The sequence below is a fragment of the Pleurodeles waltl genome, chromosome 10 (assembly GCF_031143425.1).
Source record: "Pleurodeles waltl isolate 20211129_DDA chromosome 10, aPleWal1.hap1.20221129, whole genome shotgun sequence".
Lineage (NCBI taxonomy): Eukaryota > Metazoa > Chordata > Amphibia > Caudata > Salamandridae > Pleurodeles > Pleurodeles waltl.
The window spans coordinates 136688959-136715928 of record NC_090449.1 but is presented as its reverse complement, the minus strand read 5'-3'; the positions used below and the strand labels follow the sequence as shown (position 1 = coordinate 136715928).

The following is a 26970-nucleotide window of genomic DNA, read 5'->3' as shown; positions in this document are numbered from 1 at the left end:
TAGCTTTGATTTTTGCAAATGTAAGTATCCTACGATGTCTTTGGCAGATGCGTGTAAGGGTTGAATTTGATTGTTGTGGCAGTAATATACAAATCTTTTCCACTTATTTGCATAGCAATATCTAGTGGTAGGTTTCCTAGCTTGTTTTATGACCTCCATACATTCCTGTGTAAGGTCTAAATGTCCGAACTCTAGGACTTCAGGAGCCAGATTGCTAGATTCAGCAATGCTGGATTTGGGTGCCTGATCTGTTGTTTGTGTTGCGTTAACAGATCTGGTATGTTTGGTAGCTTGACATGAGGCACTACTGAGAGGTCTAGTAGTGTTGTGTACCAAGGTTGCCTTGCCCATGTTGGTGCTATTAGTATGAGTTTGAGTTTGTTTTGACTCAGCTTGTTTACTAGATATGGAAGGAGTGGGAGAGGGGGAAAAGCGTAAGCAAATATTCCTGACCAACTCATCCATAACGCATTGCCCTGAGACTGATCTTGTGGGTACCTGGATGCGAAGTTTTGGCATTTTGCGTTTTCCTTTGTTGCAAATAGATCTATTTGTGGTGTTCCCCAACTTTGGAAGTAAGTATTCAGTATTTGGGGGTGAATCTCCCATTCGTGGATCTGTTGGTGATCCCGAGAAAGATTGTCCGCTAGCTGGTTCTGAATTCCTGGAATAAATTGTGCTATTAGGCGAATGTGGTTGTGAATCGCCCAATGCCATATTTTCTGTGCCAGGAGACACAACTGTGTTGAGTGTGTGCCTCCCTGTTTGTTTAGGTAATACATCGTTGTCATGTTGTCTGTTTTGACAAGGATGTGTTTGTAGCTTATTATGGGTTGAAATGCTTTCAGCGCTAGAAATACTGCCAATAGTTCTAAGTGATTTATGTGAAAGTGTTTTTGGTGAGTGTCCCGTTGTCCTTGGATGCTGTACTGATTGAGGTGTGCTCCCCACCCTATCATGGAGGCATCTGTTGTTATTACGTATTGTGGCACTGGGTCTTGGAAAGGCCGCCCCTGGTTTAAATTTATACTGTTCCACCATTGAAGCGAGGTGTATGTTTGGCGGTCTACCAACACCAGATCTAGAATTTGACCCTGTGCCTGTGACCACTGTGATGCTAGGCACTGTTGTAAGGGCCGCATGTGCAACCTTGCGTTTGGGACAATGGCTATGCATGAGGACATCATGCCTAGGAGTTTCATTACCTTTTTGACTTGTATTTTTTGATTTGGATACATGGCCTGTATTACATTGTGAAATGCCTGAACCCTTTGTGGGCTTGGCGTGGCAATCCCTTTTGCTGTGTTGATTGTCGCTCCTAAGTATTGCTGTGTTTGACGTGGCAGAAGGTGTGACTTTGTGTAGTTGATTGAGAAACCTAGTTTGTGGAGGGTTTGTATGACATACTTTGTGTGTTGTGAACACCGTTCTAGCGTGTTTGTTTTGATTAACCAATCGTCTAGGTACGGGAACACATGTATTTGCTGCCTTCTGATATGTGCAGCTATGACTGCTAGGCATTTTGTAAAAACTCTTGGCGCAGTTGTTATTCCGAACGGCAACACCTTGAATTGGTAGTGTACTCCTTGGAATACAAACCTTAAGTACTTTCTGTGTGAAGGATGTATCAGTATATGGAAATATGCATCCTTTAGGTCTAGTGTTATCATGTAGTCTTGTTGTTTGAGCAGTGGGATTACGTTTTGTAATGTCACCATGTGAAAGTGATCTGATTTGATGTAGGTATTTAATGTTCTGAGATCTAATATAGGTCTCAGACTCTTGTCTTTTTTGGGTATGAGAAAGTACAGAGAGTAAACTCCTGTTCCTTTCTGTTGGTTTGGTACTAATTCTATTGCTTCTTTTTGTAGCAACGCCTGAACTTCTAGTCCTAGAAGATCTATAGGTTGTTTTGACATATTGGGGGTGATTCTGACCCCGGCGGTCCGGTCGGCGGGAGCACCGCCAACAGGCTGGCGGTGCCCCGCAGGGCATTCTGACCGCGGCGGTTTGGCTGCGGTCAGAAAGGGAAAACCGGCGGTCTCCCGCCGGTTTTCCGCTGCCCTATTGAAACCTCCATGGCGGCGCAGCTTGCTGCGCCGCCATGGGGATTCTGACACCCCATACCGCCATCCTGTTCCTGGCGGTTCTCCCGCCAGGAACAGGATGGCGGTATGGGGTGTCGCGGGGCCCCTGGGGGCCCCTGCAGTGCCCATGCCAATGGCATGGGCACTGCAGGGGCCCCCGTTAGAGGGCCCCAAAAAGAATTTCAGTGTCTGCTTTGCAGACACTGAAATTCGCGACGGGTGCAACTGCACCCGTCGCACCTTCCCACTCCGCCGGCTCAATTCTGAGCCGGCGTCCTCGTGGGAAGGGTTTTTTGCACTGGGCTGGTGGGCGGCCTTTTGGCGGTCGCCCGCCAGCCCAGTGCAAAAGCCAAAATACCTTCAGCGGTCTTTCGACCGCGGAGCGGTATTTTGGAGGGGGGAAGTCTGGCGGGCGGCCTCCGCCGCCCGCCAGACTCAGAATGACCCCCATTGTGTGTTTTCGGTGGGACGTTTGGAGGGAATTTGAGAAATTCTATGCAATAACCATGCTGGATAATTGCCAGGACCCAAGTATCTGTTGTTATTTCCTCCCAATGTTTGTAAAACTTGCTTAGTCTCCCCCCCACAGGTGTTATGTGTTGGGGATGTGTGACTTGTAAGTCACTGCTTATTTTGAGGAGTTTTGGGACTTTGGAACTTTCCTCTATTTTTTTGGAACTGTCCCCCTCTATATTGTCCCCGAAAACTTCCACGCAGATATTGGCTCTGATAAGTGGGCCTTGTTTGTGAGGTCGTGGGTTCTGTGCTTTGCCCTCGAAACCCCCCTCGAAACTGTGTTTTTCTAAATGTGCCTCTGCTCTGTGGGGAGTAGAGTGCGCCCATGGCTTTGGCCGTGTCAGTGTCCTTCTTAAGATTTTCGATAGCAGTGTCCACCTCCGGCCCAAACAACTGCTGTCTGTTAAATGGCATATTGAGCACAGCTTGCTGTATTTCTGGTTTAAATCCTGATGCACGCAGCCATGCATGTCTCCTTATTGTCACTGCTGTGTTGACAGTTCTAGCAGCTGTGTCTGCAGCATCCATAGCTGACCGTATCTGATTGTTGGAGATACTCTGTCCTTCTTCAACTACTTGCTGTGCTCTTTTGTGGAACTCCTTGGGCAAATGTTGCATTTCGTCCCAATGAGCCCTATCATATCTGGCCAACAAAGCCTGTGAATTTGCAATACGCCACTGGTTTGCTGCATGTGCCGCCACCCTTTTGCCTGCTGCGTCGAATTTGCGACTTTCTTTATCTGGAGGTGGTGCATCTCCTGAAGTATGTGAGTTTGCTCTTTTGCGAGCTGCCCCTACCACAACTGAGTCCGGTGTTAGCTGTTGTGTGATGTACACGGGGTCTGTTGGTGGCGGTTTATATTTTTTCTCCACTCTTGGAGTAATGGTCCTTCCTTTTACAGGCTCCTGAAACACTTGTTTGGCGTGTTTGAGCATCCCAGGTAGCATGGGAAGACTCTGGTACTGGCTGTGTATGGACGACAGTGTATTAAATAGGAAGTCGTCTTCAATGGGCTCTGCATGTAGGCTGACATTATGAAATGCCGCTGCCCTCGACACCACTTGTGCGTAGGCTGTACTATCTTCTGGTGGCGACGGTCTAGCTGGATAACAGTCAGGACTATTATCTGACACTGGTGCATCATAAAGGTCCCATGCGTCAGGGTCATCTTGACTCATCCCTGTGTGGGTCGGGGATTGCATCATAGGTGGAGTGGCTACCGGTGATGGTTGCGGAGAGCATTGTGGAGATGGTGGCGGGGTTACTTGTTTAGCCACCTTTGCCTGTGGCTGCTTGTCTTTCTCCTGGAAGGCAAGTTTGCGTTTCATCCTAATAGGAGGGAGAGTGCTGATCTTTCCCGTTTCTTTTTGGATGTGGAGCCGTCTTTGGGTGTAGTCCAGCTCCATTGCCTCTAATTCCTGTCCAAATGTATGTTTTTTCATTTGTGAGGACAGTCCTTGTTCCTCTGTGTAGGAACTTGATTTCGGTTCCGAAGCCGGATGTTTCTGTATCGAAACCTTTTCGGCTACTTTGTTCGGTTCCGACGAAACCTTTTTTTTTTTCGGCGTCGTGGTCTCTCGGTGCCGACTCATTTCGGTGCCGCTGTCTCGTGCCGAACCTGCTCGGAGCCACTATCTCGAGCCCGAGATTGCTGTGTGGCGGTATCTCGACCGGAGTCGGATGACTTCGCCACCAGCGTGCCCTTTTTCGGTGCCGATGATCAGTCACCTATTTTTCGGGTTAAGCCATGGCCTGTTGGCGGTGGCGTCCCCTGGCCTTTTGTTGTCTTCTCGTGAGTTTTATGTTTCGACGTCTTACTCACGGTTTTCGGCGTTTCTTCGGGATCGAGCTTGTCCGAGTCCGATTCATGGATGGAAAAGCTTTCTTCTTCCTCCTGGAAATGCCCTTGTCCTGTCGGCGCCGACGCCATCTGCAGTCTTCTTGCTCTTCGGTCTCTTAATGTCTTCCTCGACCGAAACGCTCGACAGGCTTCACAGGTATCCTCCTTGTGCTCTGGTGACAGACACAAGTTACAGACCAGATGCTGATCTGTATATGGATACTTGCTATGGCATTTTGGGCAGAAGCGGAATGGGGTCCGTTCCATCAGCCTTGAAGAGACACGTGGCCGGGCCGACCAGGCCCCGACGGGGGGATCGAAAAAACCCCGAAGGGCCACCGGAGCTCTTCAAAAGTCGGTGTCAATCTGTTATAACTAACCCGATACCGAACGTAAACAATACCGACAATTTTTCCGAGATTCTAACTAACTTTCCGACCCGAAACACGGAGCGAAAAGGAACACGTCCGAACCCGATGGTGGAAAAAAAACAATCTAAGATGGAGTCGACGCCCATGCGCAATGGAGCCGAAATGGGAGGAGTCCCTCGATCTCGTGACTCGAAAAGACTTCTTCGAAGAAAAACAACTTGTAACACTCCGAGCCCAACACCAGATGGCGGGATGTGCACAGCATGTGTATCTGCAGCTACACATGCCACCGAACATATATATATGTATATATATATAGATCTATAAAAAATCTATCTTTCTGTGGACACCCTTTTATGATGAATGTATACAAGAATAGGGCAGCAAAGTGGTTCCGTGTGGCTCGCTTGCCATACCCATGAGGGTGGCTGGAGTATATTTGACCTTGTTTGGATTGGAATACTAAAGGTCTTCTGCTGTCTTTGTCGCTCTGTCTCTGCCTCTCTCTCTTGTCTTTCATTATTTCAGTCCTCTTTGGCTTGAATCTTTACCAATCACATCTTGGTTCATCCAAGAGAAGAATTTCTCTCTCACCTGTTGTTATTGGCTGTTAAAGTATGTCATTCTGGCTCTAATGCAGTATCTGAATTCATCTACATGCGGTACTCTTTTAAAACTACAGGCCTATCTACCAATCCCCACTGGCACTCTACAGCCTCTCCCCTTTGCCAGTGTGTCTTTGTTGTCCTATTTGCCAATTGCTTCTGGTCCTCCACGCCCCTTTCCCTTATGTGCACCTCATTCCTCTACCGGCCACCTACTCGTCTAACTACCAGTGTGGCTTCTCATTGGTACTGCCAGGACAAGTTTTTCTCTTGTTTTAATTTCCTAGAATTAAATGGCTATCCAAGGTGAAGGTCCCCTTCCCAAAAATATTGTCCTCCATTTACTTCTCTGGCAAAATAAGGTCAGGTGTCAAGGCAGGTATAGCCATTCTTTTCTTTCTAAAGAAGAATGAAAACTTCTTTGCCACCTAACCTCTATTTATCATAGGAACAAAAGCAGGATTGAGTTGAAGGTAAGGGACATTGAATAGAGACATTCTTTTCTCTATTTTATCTATCTTTAATGTGCTTACGCTTGATGCTTTATCAAATTAAACCCAGAGCAATTGGCTTGGACAATGCTTGTACTTATTTTTTTGTTTCACCACTGCTCAAGCTTTGTTTGTTCATGCACTTTTTATTTCTCTGTCTTTCCTTATTTACTTTCCTCGATGTTTCATTTTTGCTAATTTGGTTTGGCCGTTTGATGAAAGTTAGAATACGATTTCAGGATAAGTAGAGTTGCAGAGAAATAGAATGTTGATTTAGAATGGCATGCACCATGGTTATTATCGAGGAAAATGCAGAGGTACAGAAATGTACAGTACATGCGTACTGAAAAAGGAGGCTGGGCTAGTAATTACTTTATAAGGAACTGCCTCAAAATATATATATAAATTAACTCCACATTAGAGCCCTCTCATGGATGATCAGTTCACTCAAGGTATTGTAAACCTCCTCTTTTTGCTGTGTCAGGCCACCACTCGAAACACTCATACCACACCACAGACATGGTCTGTGCTTTTCCTGAGGCACTATATACATGCCATTTTCCTAGGTCAGGAAGCCACCCAAGGCAAAGTAAACCACACCAATCTCTTGGTCAATCCACCACTTTAAACACCGTATTCCGTTTGTCCCATGGGGTTCGTGTTTTGTCTCCAGGTGACCATACAATACCACTTGGTCAGACCACCACTCGGGCACTCCAACCAGACCACTGTCAAAGGGTGTACTTCGGTTTAAGTCACTGAATACCACACAACTATTACTAGTTAGGTCCCTTTTTGAGGATGTGTAAACCAGATCTGTACACAAGCAATGCCTAGGGTTTTTTACTGAAAAGTGTTTAGCAAAACCAGCAGGGATTCAAACGATTTTGGATGCATTACTTCAACAGCATTATGACATGCTTCCTCACAGGCAATCTGTCCACATCAAGGTTTTCAGGATAGATGAATCCTTGATATTCATCTGACACCTGAATCGTGTTATTATTAAACATATCTAAGGTACCCAACAAGTAAAGGATACTCCCTGGATATACCTTAAGATGTTTTTCAGATGCATCTGAATCCCCACTATAATCCACTACTAATTTATCTAAGTACTTCCAGCACTGATTGAATCTGCAAGGTGGTATTTACCTACCTTGATGTGAACAGAACACCTATCATGAAGCACCGTATGATAAGTTGTTTCTCTACCGATGTGCCTACTGTATTCCTCATCGCAGTCACAGATTAGGCAGCCACTTGAGGCACTTCATGCCACTTACATGGGCCAGGCCCCTCCTGGAGGCGACGTATTCCTTGGCAACGTGAGGCACTCTACTCTACATTGCATTCATGGTTCCATGCTGTACTCGAGGCATTCTATAGCACACTACTTTCATGTGTCAGAGGTTCACTTGAGACACTTGCCAGAACGAATCTATCATGAATACATTCTTCATGCAAAACAGTTTGTAAAACAGGTACCACTAAACATCTTTTTTTCCTGGTCCATGATTCTGACTAAGTAGTTTTGAAGGTCTTCGTTTTTCTGAAACATTTTAATTATTGGACACAAGTATGAGCATACCCTCTAAGGTGAGGTGAATAAAGTCCACAGAAATGGCACATTTGCTATGTCACAGAACATGCTCCAGTCTCCCCCTGTGAGCTGGAAGAGGGAGAGCATGGAGAGATGCCAAAGGTTGAAAATGACATATCACCAGTGGAGAGATAGAAAATCTTACCTCTGAAGCTAGGCCAGTTCTTTTTAATTTGGGGTATTGGAACGTCAAACCTCACATACGTTCCACCACCTGCTAAGTCAATACCGTTCCCTAGGCTGCCCATAGGAGATTCTCCATGCCCTCCATTTTCCTGTGAAAGGAAATAAAAATATGTTTTCATGTTGGAAATAGATAGTTAAATAATACTGCACGATGCAAGAGCTATGAGCATTGTGAGAACAATCTCATATTTGTATTCTACCAGACTATTGAGTAATTCATATTGCCTTGCCAAAATATTGTGTACGAATATCAACTACCACCGTATCATGCAGATAAGTATGTGTAGGTATGTATAGATTTACTGATCTTAACTCTACATCTATTTATCCTGCAATGCATTTTATTATTTAATTTCTATTGCGCTTCCATACCTCTTGTTGTAGTCCTGAAGCACTTTGCATACTAGGCTTCAGTGCTTGGGTTCTGCGGGGCAGAACTCGATTGCCCCTGAACTTTGATAGATCTGATTTTCTTTAGCTGTTTGTTCCTTCATTTTTACAGCTGTACCAAGAAGTCGCTATTTTTTCAGCATGATTTATGGAATGTAGGAATTATCAGGAATAGGGCTGTCTTTATCTGAGGTTTCTTCCTAAAATATATAGTCTAAGTTTCAGTTGTAAGAAGCTAGGCCACAGCTTGTAGATCACCCGATGTGCCACACAGACGCCAATGAAGAATATCTGTCTGGAAACTGGGGAACAGGGTAGTGCTTTGAGGGTAGGGGTGATATGGTCCTATCTGTTTAGGTGTAGGACTTGTCTGGCAGCAGTATTCTGTATTTATTGTAGCTTGGCAATTTATTTTTAGTCAGCCGAATGTAGAATCTATTTACGTAGCCCAGCTTTAATATTATTAGAGCCAGAGATACCGGAATCCTGAGTCAAAGGTACGAGTAAACACATTGAAGTATTCTTATTGTATAGTATGAGCCTCTAATCTCTATGTTGGCTTGGGATTGGAGAGAAGTTGGAGTACATAATCACTACAAGATTTTTCACTTCAGTTGACGTGATAGGTGGCTGCCCATTTTTCTGGGGCCCAAGAGGTTATGGGGTTATAGGTTTGCCATGGTACAATGGTGAGCTTGCCTTTTTTAAAGAGTTGAGTTTGAGGTTATTCTCCAGCTTCCATTGTTCCATGCCTTTCTATGCATTCTCTGACTCTTGAAAAGTTGACATAAGAGGGTTGTTTGAGTTGTCATATTATCTGACAGTCATAAATGAGCTATATAAATGTTGAAGAGTAAAAGTGTTATAGTTGAGTCTTGTGGGACACAACCTGAATTTGAGGAGCATAAAGAAGTGGATCTTAACCTGTGGTCCGGGGACCCCTGGAGGTCACAAAGGATACTTCGGCAGCCCTGGACTGCTTAGAAAATTAAATAATATTAACAAATTGATAAGGTGTATATAAATAAAGAGGCAAAATGTACAGTTGAAAAATGTAAACTCTTCTGTAAATGTGAAGGAATTTGAAATTGGAATCTAAATATTAAAGGAGTATCCTAAGATTGATTCATGGGAGCAGTGCAAGTGCATCAAACAGGATATATTATGACCGATGCATGACTTCAATTGAATTTAGAAGAGCTCCGACATTTCCATTCAAATTTAGATTTATTTTATATTTGCAAATTAAATAAACTATTTAATTATTGCATATTTGTTTGATGAATACTTGTTTCGGTATTTTACATATATTACATGTTTTGCAGTTCAGATATTAAAAATGTTGGGGTCATGGGCATCCAGTAATTACTCAGTGGGTGTCCCTGGGTTCCAGTAGTGATTCAGAGCGGGTACCTGGGTTCCAGTAATGATTAAGTAGGGGTCTAAAGAAGTCTAAAGGTTAAGAATCACTGGGATAAAGAATTGATTGGTGACATGGAGGTAATTTGGGGCCTGTTCCTAAGGAAGCATTTTATCCAACTGAATAGTGTGCTGTTATCCCAGTTCATATAGTCTTTGAACTAACAATTGGTAAACTACTGTGTTAAAAGCTGATGACAGGTCAAGTCTTTGTAGAGCAGTAACCCCATTATTGTTGATCGACACAGTTTGTTTGGTATTAGTGGGCACACACTTGCCAAGAATTCAACCGCCCTGAGGAGGCAGGGCTGCATTGCTTAGGGTAATTTGGACTCACTTTCTATAATTGATGTTGTATGTTTTCTTCCAAAGACGTTTTACAAGTTATTTTGTAGTCATTCCTATAGCTATGTCCATTGAGGATACATCTGTGGTTTTGGTGTGGGAGCTGGTACCCCATTAGGAGGAGAGGGGCGGGTGTTTTAGCTTTCATTACCCTGTGTTATAATTTATAGTGGAGATCATGTTGTTATTTGTGTTAGAGTTCATGCTGAAGCTCATGTTGCAGCTCTGTCCAGTGTGGTAGCAGACGCTATGAATACGTTCTATCACACCATTCTTTCAGTTGCTCTAGTGGGCCTATTAAAAACGTTACTGGACTTAAAGGGAAGGGAGAGGGATATGCAATTGACAGATGAGATGGTGCAGAGAGATGTGCATGAGATTGAGTGGAAGTGAGGAGAGGGTTAGAGATGATGAGTAATTATGCTGGGAAAAGGAACCAAGAAAGATTAGAGGAAGGGAGATAGAGTGATCATAAGTTTGACTTTAGCAATGCTTGAAGATGTAGGTTGAGAGTTAATGAGCACAGGAGAAAACAGAGTAAGATGTTGGCTTAGGTGAAGAATAGAGAGCAAGTGAGTTGGGAATGGGTGGATGGAAATTTGGGAATGTATATCTACAAGAAACTTATATTTAGAGCTAGGATTTATGAATCTATTCTTACCTATTTACACTTACTCTCCTGATACTTGTGTGATGAATATATTTATTTTGGATATATTAGAAACAATATTTCGGCAGCACAATATTTTGCTTTCCCATATTTTGAAATACAACGCCTGAGATGCCGTCAGATCTGAAACATGCATTGAAAGTTCCCTGAAATGCACCGAGTGGCAATGCTTGATCCCTGACAAACATACATCTCACCCAGAGTGCATTAGATGCTCTTTAATACTGAATGCATGCACTCTGGGTATTGCAGTCTCTTTGAGGCCCAATGTACAGCAACTAAGAGTGCTTTATGTTCCACTGAGAACTGTATGAAGTCGATTCACAAGGTTTTGAGAATAGTTGACTAACTTAATTTGGTGTTCGCTACTCTTACTTCTATACATTCCTTCTGTTTTAAGAGTAAATTAGATGTAATCTAAATGTTCCACAACAGCACGAACCTGCTAAAGTAAGAGCATTTCCCACCAACTCAACATCAAGCATTGCAGAAGGAATCTAGCATTGCCAAAAAAGTGATAAAAAGTATTTTGCTATTTTTCCACGAAACAGGGTATTTCCCCATTTCAAAAGTTCACTCTAGAATGCCTGAGGGAAAATATGACATATTCCTCATCTTTAAAAGTGGAAATTGACAAAAAAGTCATCCTTTCCCTTCATTTACAAATGTGTACTTCTTATAAGATACTATAATAACGTCCACAATGGTATCCTTCCCCTCAGAGGTCTCAACACTTTTACTTTTACCCCCTTCTCAGAGTCTGGCAGTGAAAAATAAAGTGAAAATAAAACAATTTTATTATCATTTTATTATCACTGGCTGACAGCCATGGAATCTAGAGCGGGACAGGGCAAGGCCGTGGCAGGGAGGAGGAGTGGTGGACACTGTAAAGTACACATGCTGGTTTGGCCGGCCATCTTAGGACAGCCAAACCGACATGCACAGTTACATTTCTCCAACCCAGCTGTGTTGATCAAGCGGGTGGAGAATTGGCAGAGGTCCCCTGTGCCTGAGCGAGCATCAGATCAGCCAACTTAGGCCAATACCGGCGCTGCTCTCATGCTTGGTATAGTATGACAGCAGCATCTGGATTGGGAGCCTGTGCTTTGTGCCCCAGTGACTGCCAGGTGGGAGGAGCACTGAGGCAGCTGGCAGCGGGAGCAGCAGGTAGGTTTTTAAAAAACTTTTTGTTGTTATCCCCCCCAAACACCCCCCACCGTCCCCCCACCATAACTTTAGTTTTTCGGCAGCCACCACTGCTGTGTACGCTCGTCAGGAAAACAACATTCAGCTCCTCATAAAGGGTGGCTTCGCTGGACACACTGCCAGTGTACACACTTTTTAGATTACAACAAAGTTACTGGAAATGTGGAGAAACACTTGTAGAGAATATTTGGATTACAAACCGGAAGAGCGCATACAGTAACACACATATACACTGTTCCAAAACGTCTGCGGTATTTATTCTAGAAATTTTACAAATAGCTAAATAAACCCCAACAAATTCATCCTTGATGAATCACATTCTTTCCAGTCTCTGTTAAACTACCAAAATATTTGTGGAAAGTAAGAAAGTTCCTAAGAAACTTGGTCATCAAGACACTTAAAAGTGCAGATAATTTTACTGGTAACATTTTCCCAGACATTCAAATACTGACATACTTTAGGAGACTCCTTAGACACTAGCCTTTTGAAGAAAATGTTTGGAAATCAAAAGAGAACTTCAAATATGTTTATGATCCCAAAAGGTGGCAAAGACAAACATCTTTGTGCCTGTTACAAACAAGTATATTGCTAACGGAGCATCTGTATTTTTGGTGTAACTGGGGTGACAAGATAACATGATCCAGTGGATCTGCAAGATGAAGAATTGTAATTGTATTTATAGAGTGCCTACTATCCCTGATGAGGGCTAAAGCACTTTTCGGCCAGTAGCACGATATTCAAGAACTGCAGCTTCATGAGTCAGCAGCCCCTCTGTTAAAGGTCCAACCCCTCCCTTCAGTGCAGAACCATGCAGAGGTCTAACATTCTGGCATGAAACTCATCTTTCACCCTTGTCTCCAAGGCACATAGTCAACATCTGTCTGTGCCACAGCTTCGCAGTCTAGTGACACTGATCTATTATGTGACTGACTTCACCTTTCATGCCTTCCAGAAGCACTAACTTAATATGCAACTGAATGTACCCCATCTCTGGCAAGAACCATCTGCACTGACGGGCCTCTCTTTCAAAGATGCTGTGTTTTTAAATACATGACTGGCCCACTTCAGCCCTGTCAATAATTAAAGGCATGGCACGTGACTGACTGTGCCACTGCCTTCCCAACTCACAAGTACATTCGCCGAAAAACTTTACTTTTTTCTGGCCCAATCAGGCACATTTTTGGCATTCCTTGCTCAATTTGTGACTGGCTGCATCCTGTTTGTTCTGCGCCTCTAGAGGCACTGTCCTTTAACTAACTGGATCCTTGCCACACTTTGCACCCCAAAATGTGACTGTTTCTTACCAGTGCCACTGGCCTTTCTGACTGACTAATTTAATATTGGATTGAGTATGCCACATGCCAACCTCCCTGCAAAAGGCACAGGTCTTAACTAAGATTAACTGTTGCCCCATTCATTCCAGCCTTCTAGAGGTGGTCTCCTCATAAAATTGTCTCTACCTACCTCAACCAGCTATTTGTGGATGCTGAACGATTGCCCTTTTGTCATTTCAGGAACTCTAGCTTACATCATGACCAATGATGCTCCTTTCATGTGATCACCTGACCTTTCAATCTTTCAGAGACACTGCTGTGATGTGACTAATTCCACCTCGGCCATGGAGCCCTTCCAGAAGTAAGTAGTCAATAGAGCCTCAGTACGTGTCTTTCTTTCTTAAGCTATACTCCAGTGTATGCTTTGCATTTACTATCCGTCAGTCGGCAACTATGTTGTAGAGGAGATGCTGTACATTTCACATTCAGGTCAAAGTGCTAATGAGACACGTGCATTTTAACATCCTTGTTCTATGCGGACCAACGTGATGCTGGGACGCTTAGACAGTGTTTTAATCGGAACTAAGCATGATGATCAATGTGTTGTTAAGACAACTACGTTTTAACACTCAACAAAAAAGGAAGAATTACAAATATTGCTATAATATTTGTTCCCAAGAGTCCTACTGATGTAGCAATAAACAGTAGTTTTGGAAAGAAACTTAAACCAAGCTTAAACTAAGTTAATGCTTACAAATCAATGACCAGCAGACACCATCTTGAGGTCGTTCTGTTAACACATTGTCGCCCGAGTTCAAAAATGCTTTAGCCTGATTGACAAAGAGAAGATCCCTCACAAAACTTTCAAATAAGTTACTTCTCAATTATGAAATATTTTGCCATGAGAAAGCACATATTACTCGTGAAACTTCTCACATATGACTTACTTAAGACTGAAGTCACAACTTATTAAAACTGAAGTAAGACACACCTATTCACAGAAAATGCTTTTGTGTTTTACCCCTGTGAGTTCTTTTATGCTCCCATAAGTTCCTATGTATTCTGTGGTAATTATACTTTAATATTAGCATTAGGTCATAAACAAATTAACAAGAATTGTGTTCACATGATGTGTTTCATGCACAGTTTTGCGAAGAAATGGGCCTGATTTGCAAACTGCATTTTGTAGTACTGCAGTAGTGCTACCTGCTTACTGCAAAGTATATTTTACAAATAAACGAGTGGAAATCTCCATTTCCACTTCTCCTATCGTTTGCATTTAAAGATCCCCACATATGTAAGTTTACTACTTAGTAGTAAATGTAGAAGGACCACGGGGTTGGTGAGTAAGAGAGGGAGAGAGAGAAGACGCTGTTAGTAGTACTGTACGAACTGTAACACTCATTCTGATACCCTGAAGATCATCACTCTGTGGGAGTGTATTACATGTCTTGGCAACCAGGCAACAGGATAACAAGGTGCCTGGCTCATAAAGACATAAATCATTGGGAGAGATGTCCAAAAGAAGCACTGGAGCACTCTGTTATGGGATGGGAATTGTTCTCAGGAAAGTGCAGGGATAGGCTCCTGACAGTGAGTGAAACAGATGTTAAATCCTATTACCAACAAAAAAAGATGATGGACGGAGTGCTGAACAATGCAAACACTCACCCCCAGTCACAGATCTGGGTTTAATCCATCGTTCTTTTGCTCACCATGCCACCCCAGTTTGGACCCAGCCATATGCAAATCAGTCTTGACCCTGTTCCACATGGGAACAATCCACCCTGAACTGCCAAGCCAGGTCCTCCCTGGACCAGAAACAAACATCCTGGGACCGTTTCAGGGTATCACCCTTTATCAGCCAGGCTAGCTTGAATCCAGTGGCACAGTGAGCAAGGGACCCACGCCTGGGCATAACCTTCCCACTTAGGGCAACTTTAGCATTCAAATCCTTTTTCCTCATGAAGGGTACCCTGATTGAGGGCTTTGGATCTACCACTGAGGAATACCGCATAAAGTTCAGAGGGACTCAAAACTCCCAGTCAGTCCCAGGTAGAATTTATGGCCTTCTCAGTAAAAATGCTAGGTGCTTGATTAGAAAGCAACAAGGTACATGATTATGAAGGGCTGTACAATATAATGATGAAAGAACACCTTTTGAGTAATTGTGTCCATGACAGAATGCACCAGTACCTAGTAGATTTGGGGCCAGTCTCCCCCCAAGAGTTTGGGAGGAAGGCTGATTACTGGGTGAGAACTAGAGTGTCCAAAACTAGAACTGGAGGGGGTGACCAAAAGAAACAGTCTCTGGATCTGATGCAGGGACACTGCGAGGGACCACTTGGAAACAGCACTGAAGGGTAGGTTCAAAGGTGAATCCTTGAGGACCCCTTGGATTGTTGAGGTCTCAAGGGGTGGAGGACCCTTTGGGCACAGCAGGGCAGCCGGGTGCAGAGCGAATCAGTGAGCCAGGAGCTGTGCGCAAGGATGCCCTCAGGAGCAGGAGGTAAGCTGGTTCAAGGGTCGTTCACAAGACAATTGGGGCACTCTAGTGGGAGGTCCAGGTTGCTTCTGCCGTCTGGCGACTGGGGCTTCCTCCTGTTTCTTTTTCAGCCCCAGGCGGGCTGTTTTTCTTGTGTCCGACATGGGCTGACCAATACCTCCGGTATTGGCACAGTTTGGCCGCTGGAGGTCACAGTGCCACCAAACTTGGCACACTGGCAGGGTTTGTCCTCACTGTCATCAGGATGCAGAGTGGTCCAGCTGCAGAGTTCAGTTCGGGAGCTAGCTGCTGGTCAGTGAAGTGACCCTCACTGCCTTGTTGGATCCCTTGGGTTGTAGCTCCACTCTGGAGTGAGTTCTCTGGTGATTTGCAAAGCCTGAAGGTCCTCTGGGGTTTCTGTAGAGTTGTCCAGGTGTCCAGCAGCTCCTCAGCTGTGATTGGTGGCTCCTGTGTGCAGCAGTCAGAGGTTGGCAACTTTACTTTAATGCAGCAGGTCCACAGTTCTCGTGCTTCGGATCTGCTTGTGCTGGTCTCCTTTTTGTCCTTCGAATCTGATTTTCTGGTCTAGGTATGCCCTCTAAATAATACATTTAGGGGGCTTCTTAGGGGGAACCTGGTAGTGACCAATGGGTCATCTACCTTAGGGTGGCTACACCCACTAAGTGACCACTTTCGGTGGGCAGAGGTCACATCCCTACAACTGACTGGCTTTTTTCCTCCCATCCAAGATGGAGGAAAATAAACTGGAGTGTCCACCTCGCAAGCAATACCTTTAGAGGTGGTGCATGACAGGTGGGGCCACTTCTCCTGCCCTTTGTGTATTTTACTGCTGTTGTTCCCGCTAAAAGTTGGAGTTTGCAACGGGAGCGTCCATCTGCTGCTAGCAGCAGGCCTGAGGGTAGAGTTTCAAAGGCAGTAAGTCCTGTGAAGCTCGCTGCTAGGGCAGTGCATGTGCCTAAGGGAGGGGGTGTTAGCACCTCCACCCAGGAAGGGCATTGTTCTACAATCCAGAGAGATGGATCTTTCCCCCAAGGTTGTAGATTGGATGTCTGGTGGTAGCAGGCTGGATAGAACCAGTCAACAACCATGCCATGGTAGTTAGCTTTTGCAGCGGGCATCTCTAAGGTGACCCCTGGGTACGTTGTATATTAAATACACTACTGGCACCGGTGGGGATTTATCATTCTGAGTAGTTTGACACCAAACAACCCAAGATTCAGAGTGGCCTTCATGTTGCTGTGAATCTTGTACTGATCAGTGTCCAACACATGCATTTTAAAATGGCTGCTCAGTTCACTCACTATGTCCCAGGTTTGGCAAGGACACAGTGGGGGCTTATTGCTCCTGTAGCTATGCCCTCACATACAGTATAGTGCACTCTGTCTTAGGGCTGGAAGGCCTGCTAGAGGGTTGACTTATCTATGTTGTATGCAATGTGTAGTGGGCAGGGAACACAGGCAGTGTCTCATGTCGAGATTGCATTTTAGGATTTCACCAGGTCACACAGCCTGCAATGAAGAGCTGGGTGCATCTGGATGCATGGCCTTAGACGGTGGCACAATCAGTGCTGCTGCCCTCAGGAGCCTACTTTTAGTACCCCATGCCCTAGGTAAGTATAATTTACTAGGGACTTCTAGTGGCAGCTAAATGTGTTGCCAATTACCTTTCACTTTTTAGGGAAAGAACACTGGCACTGGGAACCGGGTTAGCAGGATCCCAGTGCACTCCAATCCAAGTTGCATCTAGAAACCAGGCAAAAGTGGGGAGGGGGGGTACTGCAACAAAGTACCTGTTTCCCACACGATGCCACCTGAGTTTGGATCCAGCCATATGCAAATCAGTCTTGACCCTGCTCCAATAGGAACAGTCCAGCTAACCTGCCAGCCCAAGTCCTCCCTGAACCAAGACAGAAGCAACCCAAGACCGGGTTCACCCTTATTAGTACTCATCCGTTGGCTATAGTTTTGTTGCAGTGGCATAGTCTGCACAGGACTCACATCTGAGCATATGCTTGTCAATTAGGGTGTTGCACAGAAGCATATAAAAAGTGATGGAGGAAATTCACAGCGTGCCATTGGCGAACCGGCCTTGGCTAGCTTGTGTTTTGGATTAATGAGGGACGAGCCTGGCAGTTTGGGCTGGACTGTTTCTATCATATATTTTCTAATCTGCCTTTCACATATTAACCCACTTCAAATAAGCTTAATACAATCATGACACGTTTATACAGCTATAACTTCAAACTACCCTGAACGCTGCATCTAGCACACAAGGTCAGCACTTGGTTGGATACCACAGTGCTAGTAGGTAATTCCGTGAATATCCACGGCCTTGCCGTGGATCAATTGCTTCTGTTGCTGCCAAGATGCCAATAAAATGCCAAATAAATGTTTTGATTTACCACCTTATTTTTTAAGGGTGGACTTTCAATAACCTTGGAGACTATAACAAAACATCTATCAGTGTGTTAACTCAATTCAGCTGTTAGCTGTACGAGCAGAGCAGTATTCAAATCGCCTTTTTTATTAGAGCTGTAAGAATCAACCCAGCAGACTTAGCAAGAGTAATTCAGGCTGCAAGCCTACACCTTTAGTTCAGTTCAGTTCAATCATCTTTATTCGGTATAAAAACCATAAATGCAGTGCAACATTAAAAAGATAGTAATAAAAACAATCGGTGCAATGTCATACAAAGATGTGCAAAATATGTGAATATATATTAAAAACATTAAAACAGCAGACAAGAGGAGTACATGTCATGTGCAAGAATGCACAAAGCGACCACAATTATTTCTCTACCAAGCCTCTACGTTTAACAGCAGAAATTAATTTAGAAGCCATCAAGCACACATATTCAGTCTTCAGCTTTTTAACAACTGATTAAAAAACTTCCTTCTGGGTTTCATGTATAGAGTGCACAAAATACAAAATGTAGCATGGACTTAGCAGTGCAAGAAGCGCAAGGGCACAGTTCAAGTGCTGACTCAGAGTATGCATTGCTTGTGTAGGCTACTGAAAAATGAGCAATGCCAAACCTAAATCTCAGAAGATAAAACCATTGATGGAGCTCTATTAGGTACTGCAAATATGGTTCAATGGCATCTGTGGTTACTAGGGGGTGATACCCATCCCATTCATGACAATCTCTCTACCCGATGCAAATAGGCCAAGTAGATCCTGTTTCAGCTGTTGTCTAGAAAACGAAACCAAGTTTTTGGGGGCAACCAAAGCAATCTAGTCTGCCCAGTGTGATAAGATGTTCCTTCAAAACACTAAGCCATGGAATTCTTCGAGCATGATCTAATAACAATCAGTCATGAATTATCTCGCCATTGAGAGAGGTCTCTTGTTTAGATCATCCACCATGCCATAGCATAGCTTAATAGGAGCCAATCTAAAACAAATTTACAGAGGACATAATCCCAGCTCCTTCTGACACAGATCACCTGGAAGACTATTGGGGACGGAGAGAAGCCTTCTAAAAAAATTGCTTTTAATTGTAAATTTGAGGCATCCCCATAGCCCCACACACCAGCCCCATAAATGACAGTTTAGCAACAGCATGCCTCATAAATGGCGATCAGAGTGTCCAGACGCTTAGAACCTAGCTTCCCAGAAAATCTAAAAATGGCCTCAATGATTTGTATGAATTGTAAACATCTAACGTTAATGAGATGAGACCAATTACTTTTACAGTCAAAGCGAAGACCTAGATACGTGAAAGTCTGGACCCCTGAAAGTTTTTCATCATGTATATGATATGGCCTCAAATCCAATCGGACCATCACATGGGACTTGCCCGAATTTTTCTCTAAACCCACATCATCTGTGAAGGAAACTAATTTGTTTAGCAGCTTTTGAAGGCCAACTCCTGTCCTTGACATTAGCACAAAATCATCTGCATCTTCTTGATGCCCACCCTGGGAGAGTCTGCCTAAACATTTAACCATTCAGTGACAATATGCTGTGTACTTTATTATTTTCAATGTACACACATGGTTCACATTAGAAATTATCAGTTAATCCCCTGCAATTCAGTGCCGACGTATAAATTACATGACTAGAATTATTGGTCCCTTACTATATTAGGTAATTGCAGAAATGAAAACTAGAAAAAAAAAATAGAATAACTTGTTTAACTAAAGAGCCCATTAGGAAATGGAGATTGCCATGTAATCTATACTGTTTTAAATGTTTAATATAACTATGAATAAACATATAGTTATGATTTATATACAGGGCGGGCTTTAGGGCGGTGTGACCAATGCTGCCGCACCGGGTGCTGACCTGGGTGTTGGGGTGGCACTGACCTCAGTGAGGCACTGTGTTTAACAATAAGATTACGAAATGTGTGATTTAAAAGCACCTGCTAAAAGGTTCCTTTTGAGTCCAGCTTCAGAAAGCAATAAAAATGTCAAGATAACTTGTGTGATTAATGTTCTTGCTAGAGAGAGGTCACTGGTGACTTATTATGCCTTATGATGATATCACATGGGAGAATTGCTTTCAGCTCATGAGTTTAGATGTCAGTTTTCTTTACACACGCATACAACATGATTTGGAGACTAACTACCTTCTTTACACATAGAATTTGTTAGACATGACATGGGTGTATTTGACAAATACTTTATTTTTGACAGATTTACCGTCAGACCCAGAGGACTGTAATGGGCACTTGTTTCACCCCCAGCTACGTGGGCTTACACATAGCCTGGTGGGAGGAACAGGTAGTCAGTAACATCCGTCAGTTTGATGACTACATTGTCCTCTGTGTCCGGTACCTTGATGATATTTTTGTATTTGGAAGGGCATCAAGGAATTGGCTCAAGAGTTTGTGGACATTCTTAATGACAACATATTAAATCTGAGATTCACTAGCCCCTTGATACTGCTAGAATTGAGTTTTTAGGTTTACAGCTGTGTGTACATGAAAACAAATTGGAGAGTAGTCTGTTTAGAAAGAAGATAGCATGGAATAGCCTGCTGCATGCTAGCAACAATCATTCCCAGAATCGTATCCACAATTTGATGAGCTACTGAGAGCCAAGAGGATTTGTAGTTCAGAACTGTCTTTTCAGAGTAAGTGGAAATTATGTCCAGTAGATTTTTTTGGAATTAAGATATTGTGAAACCTCTATTGAGAAAGCCCTGGTGAGGGTAGGCCAAGTGAAAAGGAACGATCTGTTAGTACCTAAGAAGAAGTCTGAAACAGATTCACAGTCCCTCAGATTTATTAAAACATATTATAATAGTACGAAGGAACTCAACCATATTTTTTCCAAATATTGGCATGTTCTCCAGACAGATGATATTTTAGCATGACATCTTGAGGAACACCCCAAGTTTACATTTAGGAGAAGCGCCTCATAACAGGATTCTCTCAAGCCTCAGTTTAGTGACACACACGAGAGCTAATTCCAAAATTCATGGCTTTTTTACTTGGGGCAATTGTATGGTCTGTAGACACATAGACAAAAAAATTTATTATTTTCCATCAGTTCCTAGAACCTTTCAGATAAGGAAACACCTTACATGCAACTCAGATTTCTGCATTTATGCACTGTGCTGCCCGTGTAATAAATGCTATATAGGCAGCATGATACATAAAGCTAAGAAAATAGGTATGGAACATAAGCAGGCCAGAGTTAATGAGGATAAGCAATACCTTGAACCTTGTTGTTCGTCATTTTAAACATTACCATTATAAAAATGTAAATCTCCTTAAATTAGACACATTTGACAGAATACTACTAAAAGGTGGCAACTGGGCACAGGAACTCAGAAGATTAGAATTCTAATTTATCATTGACTTTGGCATTCAGCATCCAGTTGGTCTTAACTTAGATGAGGAGTTATAAATACATCTGGGTTGATAGACCTGTCAGGGTGGGTGGGTTCTGGGTTGTACCTGTAAGTAGGTTATACACAAAATTGTGTCATTGTTGACTTACTGTCATTAATGTGTGACAGGAGGACCATTGTCTCTGGATCCCTTTACTGAGAGAGTATAATGTTACCATTGTTTTTTAATTGTTTTTAGCAATGTTTCTTTTTTGTATATTCATATAGGTATTTACTTACTGTGGATGGATTATGGGATTTCGAATGTGAAACAAGTTGAAATTTGTTTCGGATTTCGGGGGGGGTGAAGTTCAGATGGAGCAGAGCAAAAGAGCTATTGTATCCTTTGAGTTTGTTTTGGTGGGTTCTCTGATTTTTGTTGACTGTTGCTTTTGATTAAATAGAAGCAAAGTAAGAATTTGCCCACTAGGGCTTGATTGACTATGTTTGTTAATGTTTTACATAATTTGTGTTGTAACAATTTCAGGTTTTGTCACCTGCTAAATATTTCATGATTCAGCATTTAAGCATTAATGGGGTCTTCCTGTGGGGAAGATGTTTCTGTTTGAGCAAGGCTGGTACTCGCCCACTTGGTGCCTGACTGTTTTGTTGTCACCATGTTCACCTGAAATATTTCACTTTTAATAAGCACATTTTAACTGTGCCTTTTTAAAAATTATACACCATGAGATGTCCCACTTTGCCATATATAGGAACCTCACATGGTTCGTTGAGCTCTACCTGATTACTTAGGAACTGTGTTTCTGTGGGATACTGGAGCTGTATCAAATTTGTGTAATGATTGCTTCACTTCTAGATTGGAAAACAGAAGACCCTTTTTGTTGGTGAATTATATTGATATTGACAAATTAATTTAATGGTAAAAAATTATTCAATGCTCCCAATATTTTAATAGTGTTTTGTACATTTCCCATGGATTATAGTAAGCACATTTGCTTATTTCATGGCCCACAACTTGATCTGAATCTTTCCTTTTACTTAAGACCAGTGCTTAATTTGTAAATAAAAACGTGCCAGTGCCCAAAGCCCCCCTTCTAAACACGCGCCTACTGCAATTAAATCTGCGAGCATGGAATACTGAGGCAGCGTTATCCTGAAGCCACCTCGGGCCTCTTCAATCCATATAAAGCCACTCCCTGCCCCTTCAGCTCATTCCTGCAGCTTTCCGCTCTCTCCCTTTGTGACGCTTTTTTGTTTTTCCCTTCCTACATTTTTCCCATATGTCTCTTTTGCTCGCAGCAAATGCTTGAGGCAGAAGAATAAGCCCCGGCCCTCAAAAATAAGTGCCGATGCTCAGCACCGGAAACAACAAGCACAAATTAAGCACTGCTTATGACAATGTATATCATCCACAGTCCATCTTCATTGTTTATGCTTTTTTAGCACTATGGTGGATTTAAAACTACATAGGGTGTATACATTTTCTGACCCAGAAGAATAAGTCTCCAAAATGTGTCAAGCTTATATTTTTGCCATATTGACCTGAATAAATCATGGGTGACAAGAAAAGTCTTTACTACAGCTGGTCTTTTTTGTAAGCCTACAGATCCTGGGGGATTGTGTCAAAAAGCCTGTGGTTTGATCATCTCATTTGGTACTGGGTTTTGCTGTTTGTTGCCCCTTCACTTAAATGAAGACAACTCTACAGCACAAGGCACTTGTGTTTATTGGCACACAGCAGAAACTACCGTTAAGAGGCTGGGAAACATCTCACAGCTGCCACATCTCAAGGTTCAAGAACTCCATCATATATAAATACCAAGTTCCAATGACCATCCAGAAGGAATAACTCAAACCATAACACATTTCTTGCTAAGGTTGTGTATCTTCAGAGTGTTATGCTTCTGGGATGGTTAATGCTCTATAGAGCAAAAAAAAGATAATAGCACAACTAACTTCATCCTATCAGTTTCAATCATGAAGTGATGCTGCTCACAATTTATTATTTGGTTTGAATTTCTATTAGTTTATATCCATATTATGTACACTTTATTCTGTCTGTTAATTTATCGAGTAGAGTCCGCCAACAATATCCATGTTTATATTGGTAAGGCTTAATCTCAACACAAATGCTAATAATAGTTTTGCATTTCCAAACATCACTTCTTCATGACCTTTCTTATAAAATATTGGTGGGGCATTGGCACCTACTTAAACCTGACCCTCAGATGAATGTTTGTATTGGCTCCAACCCACAGTTACTCTGCAGGAAAAATTTGGCAACAAAAGTATGCCTAGTCCTAATGAGAAAATTGACTATATGAAAAGGATAAAATGATTCAGCTTTGATTCCCATATAAACCAAAAGATTTATTTAAATGCGGAAACTGTGTTTGCTTTGATTATGCACAAAGTAAACAAGTCACTGTTGTGAACTTTGAAGGAAAATGAGATTAGGCGTTTCATGAACTGGAAACAAGTTACAGCATGTACGTCACTGCCTATGTACATGGCAAGCTCTATCTTAAAGACCCATGAATATAAGGGTTCTCAATATAGATGAATTATTCATGTAAATGAATTGGAATACATCTTAACAATATGGACCTGGAAGTGTCATTCTATGCTTGTGATTGTAGATCTAGAGATATACTAATTATTTTTACCAGTTGCCCAGTAATTGTACTATTTAGTGCTTAGGTTGAATGGATATTTTGTTGTTTAGGGATATGGTTTCCATACTACTCATACTCATAGCTCATTGCAGATTAACTTACTACTTACTATGAGCTGGTTACTCTTAAAAATAGAGTTCTTGAGGGGATGTCAACTTCACGTGGTTACAGGTACCTAGAGAAATAGTCTCAAATGCACTTTGTGGGGACACTACTTTACATGGTGGCGGCCACTATGACAATCAACTGAATACATTGATGTTTTTTCATGTTTCTCTCTTTAATTTGTATTTTTTCTTTTCATTGATTAATCTTTATGGATGTTTAAGAAAACATGAATGCTGTGGGAATCTTGAAACTTGTGTTGGCATTTGTGTAGAGATTAAGGGCCTCTTTATGACCTGGGCCGTCGGTCCAACTGCCACACCACCAGTACGATGGCCTGGGGGGCTCAGATAAGCGGCAGCCAAGCTCGCGTCCTCCCCGCCCCTGTATTATGAACTCCCCGCAGGTGTTAGGTGCAGACAGTGTGGTGACATTGGCTTAGACTCTCACTCCACTGACAGAACTCTCTGAATATGCACTGTCTGCCATGGCAGACAGTGTGCATTCTGAGTGTGCTGACAGGTGGACGCCTGCACTGTCCACAACATGGTCTTGGGCAGAACAGGGTCCCCCCTGTGGCTCCATTCCTGCCTTTACCCCAGCCTCGTTATGACTGTGACCCTGTCATGAAAAGGCTGGTGGAAAGGCAAGTTGTGATCAGCATGGCGGTGCCGATATCGGCACTGCCATGCTTGACCATGACTTGCACTGCCACCAACCCGTTGGGATCTATGACCCTAGCAGTGGCGGCGGTCTACTGGCGGTCTGACCACCAGTATTGTAATCTGGTGTTCAGCCTGCCAAGATGGTGGCTGTCAGACCGCCACTGCAAATACTCCGGTCTTAGGTCCACCCTACTCGTAATTAGGCCCTATGTCTTTCCAATTTGAGCATTGACATGGTTAGTTTAATCTCCCATGTAAACTAAACAAGAGAAAGGTGTGTGCAAATTTTGGCTGTAAACTAATAAAAAATTGTACCAAATGACAAATGAGGACCAGCATCATTGCTTTCTTGACATAACAAACTTTGAGCTCCTACATTGTCTTTTACTACATATTAGAGTACTGGATCACAAATGAAGGTAGCACACGCATGCCGTTCTGAAGAACGTCTGACCACAAACTGTTCCTGAAATAAAAAGTAGGTAGTACGCCTTGTGACTGACATCATAGAGCTCATGTTTAAGTAATGAGTACGATTGTAGGTTAATCATGTCCATATTCCTGCTGGTCCCAGGTCTAGAGCAGAGAATTCTGGAACACGCTGTACATTTTTAATTCAGCTAGTGTATAACTTTTCTGCATGTCCAAGATGAACATGTCCTCTTCTACATTCTTTCTCGATCAGGGTTAGGACTAGCGTAATACTAGTTAGAAGCTTTGACGATACTTTCTTGGTAGTGGAACTGAGTTAAGGTTCTTTGAAGTACAATAATTTGGCTTTGTTTAATTTAATTTCTGCGTAATCTACAGCCGTATCTCCATTTCAAAGTCTTTCTTCATCTGCTTCAGAAATCCAGCTAATCAAGCCTTCTTTAGCCAGTCTCAAGTTTGCATGACTGGAACATTCAATTGTGTTAACTGTACATAAAGTTTATTGTAGTGAAAAGTCACCTTTCTCTGCTACTACAAATGCAAGTGGTTGTATGTCAGACCATTAACGTTAATAATATCAATCAGCACTTATTTTGACTCCAAAATGTCAACATACCGACATTTCTTCAAGGTAGGCCTACAATGGGTAGTACAGATTAGGTATTCGAAACAAACTCCATGTCTATTTACCTTAGCAATAAGTGAGTAGTTGATATTGTTCAATCTCTGTAGGCACAGGTCAAGAGGGAAAACTCAATATTTTGGTGAAGCATGACGCAATTATATGTATTTCTTATTAAGAAATGTTGCTTATAATCACTGATTTGTTTGGAAATGGTAAATAAAACAAGTCTCTCATTTAGAGAATAGTATCCAACGATGATCTGTAAGATCCATCTTCTGTAATTTTAGTTTTGGTTCCTTATGACCAATGAATAGTGCATTTTGCAGAACCCATTTACGTTGACCTGTAAGCTTCCCACACCTGCCATGTCAGAATGTCTACTTGTGGTTAAAGTATGTATTCAGTGATGGCATGCCCATTGCTAGAAAAGGCTAATACATCCTAAGTGCACATAATGTCTGTATCCCAGAAAAATAGAAACTTACAAATCTTACTTCCTCTGTAATGGCGTCGTGATGAACTCTGTAGCCATTTCCATGGCGAGAAGCACCTCTGGGTTCTGGAGCACCCTCTCGGGCACGAGCAGTGTAATAGCGAACAAAGTGTGTACGCCTCACTAGCAGGTGGAGGATGAAGCACTTGAGCTCGATGCCAATAGAGATGAAGAAGAAGATGATGGTGTTGGCCTTTTCATCAGGTAAGAGCATTTTGGTGAATATGCGACTGAGAGAGATGATCACCCCGGCAGTGCCTAGAAAACAAATCCATTTAACAAGTGTCAGTGGCCAGACACTCAGTGGTATCTGAAGCACCATTGAAGAAAGGGAACGACTGCTGATTTGGGGTTGATGATTACATGGCTAAGAATGTGGAGGATTTTTGCTAATTGAGCAGAATATATCACCCCTACCTGATCTGTAATTTAGCCAATGTGTAATCAATATAATTCCAGTATTTTCTACATCCTCTTTAGCTTACCACAACTTGAATATGATTTTATTCTACTCGTACTATAGACCAGAGTTGGTTTCCAATAATTAAATGCCCCTTCCTGTAAAGTATCATACACTGTATATGTTGGTGTGTCAATCCAACAAAATTACTTTTTAGGTTATAGTATGGTATCAGCATTTCTTGACTGTATTTCTGCGGTCTGG

At 42.6% G+C, this 26970-nt stretch overlaps 1 protein-coding gene across 3 annotated transcripts in view; it reads right to left on the bottom strand.

The window, feature by feature from the left end:
• Positions 1–26970, bottom strand: part of SLC29A4 (solute carrier family 29 member 4) — a 171453-nt gene that overhangs the window by 32909 nt on the left and 111574 nt on the right. For 2 of the 3 annotated variants that reach the window (XM_069209982.1, XM_069209984.1), the window contains exons 7-8: positions 26299–26564; positions 7660–7789 (exon numbers count right to left, since the gene is read on the bottom strand). In XM_069209982.1, the coding sequence (XP_069066083.1) occupies positions 7660–7789; positions 26299–26564 (396 nt within the window). The remainder of the gene's footprint in view (positions 1–7659; positions 7790–26298; positions 26565–26970) is intronic. The other variant, XM_069209983.1, reaches the window with a different exon arrangement.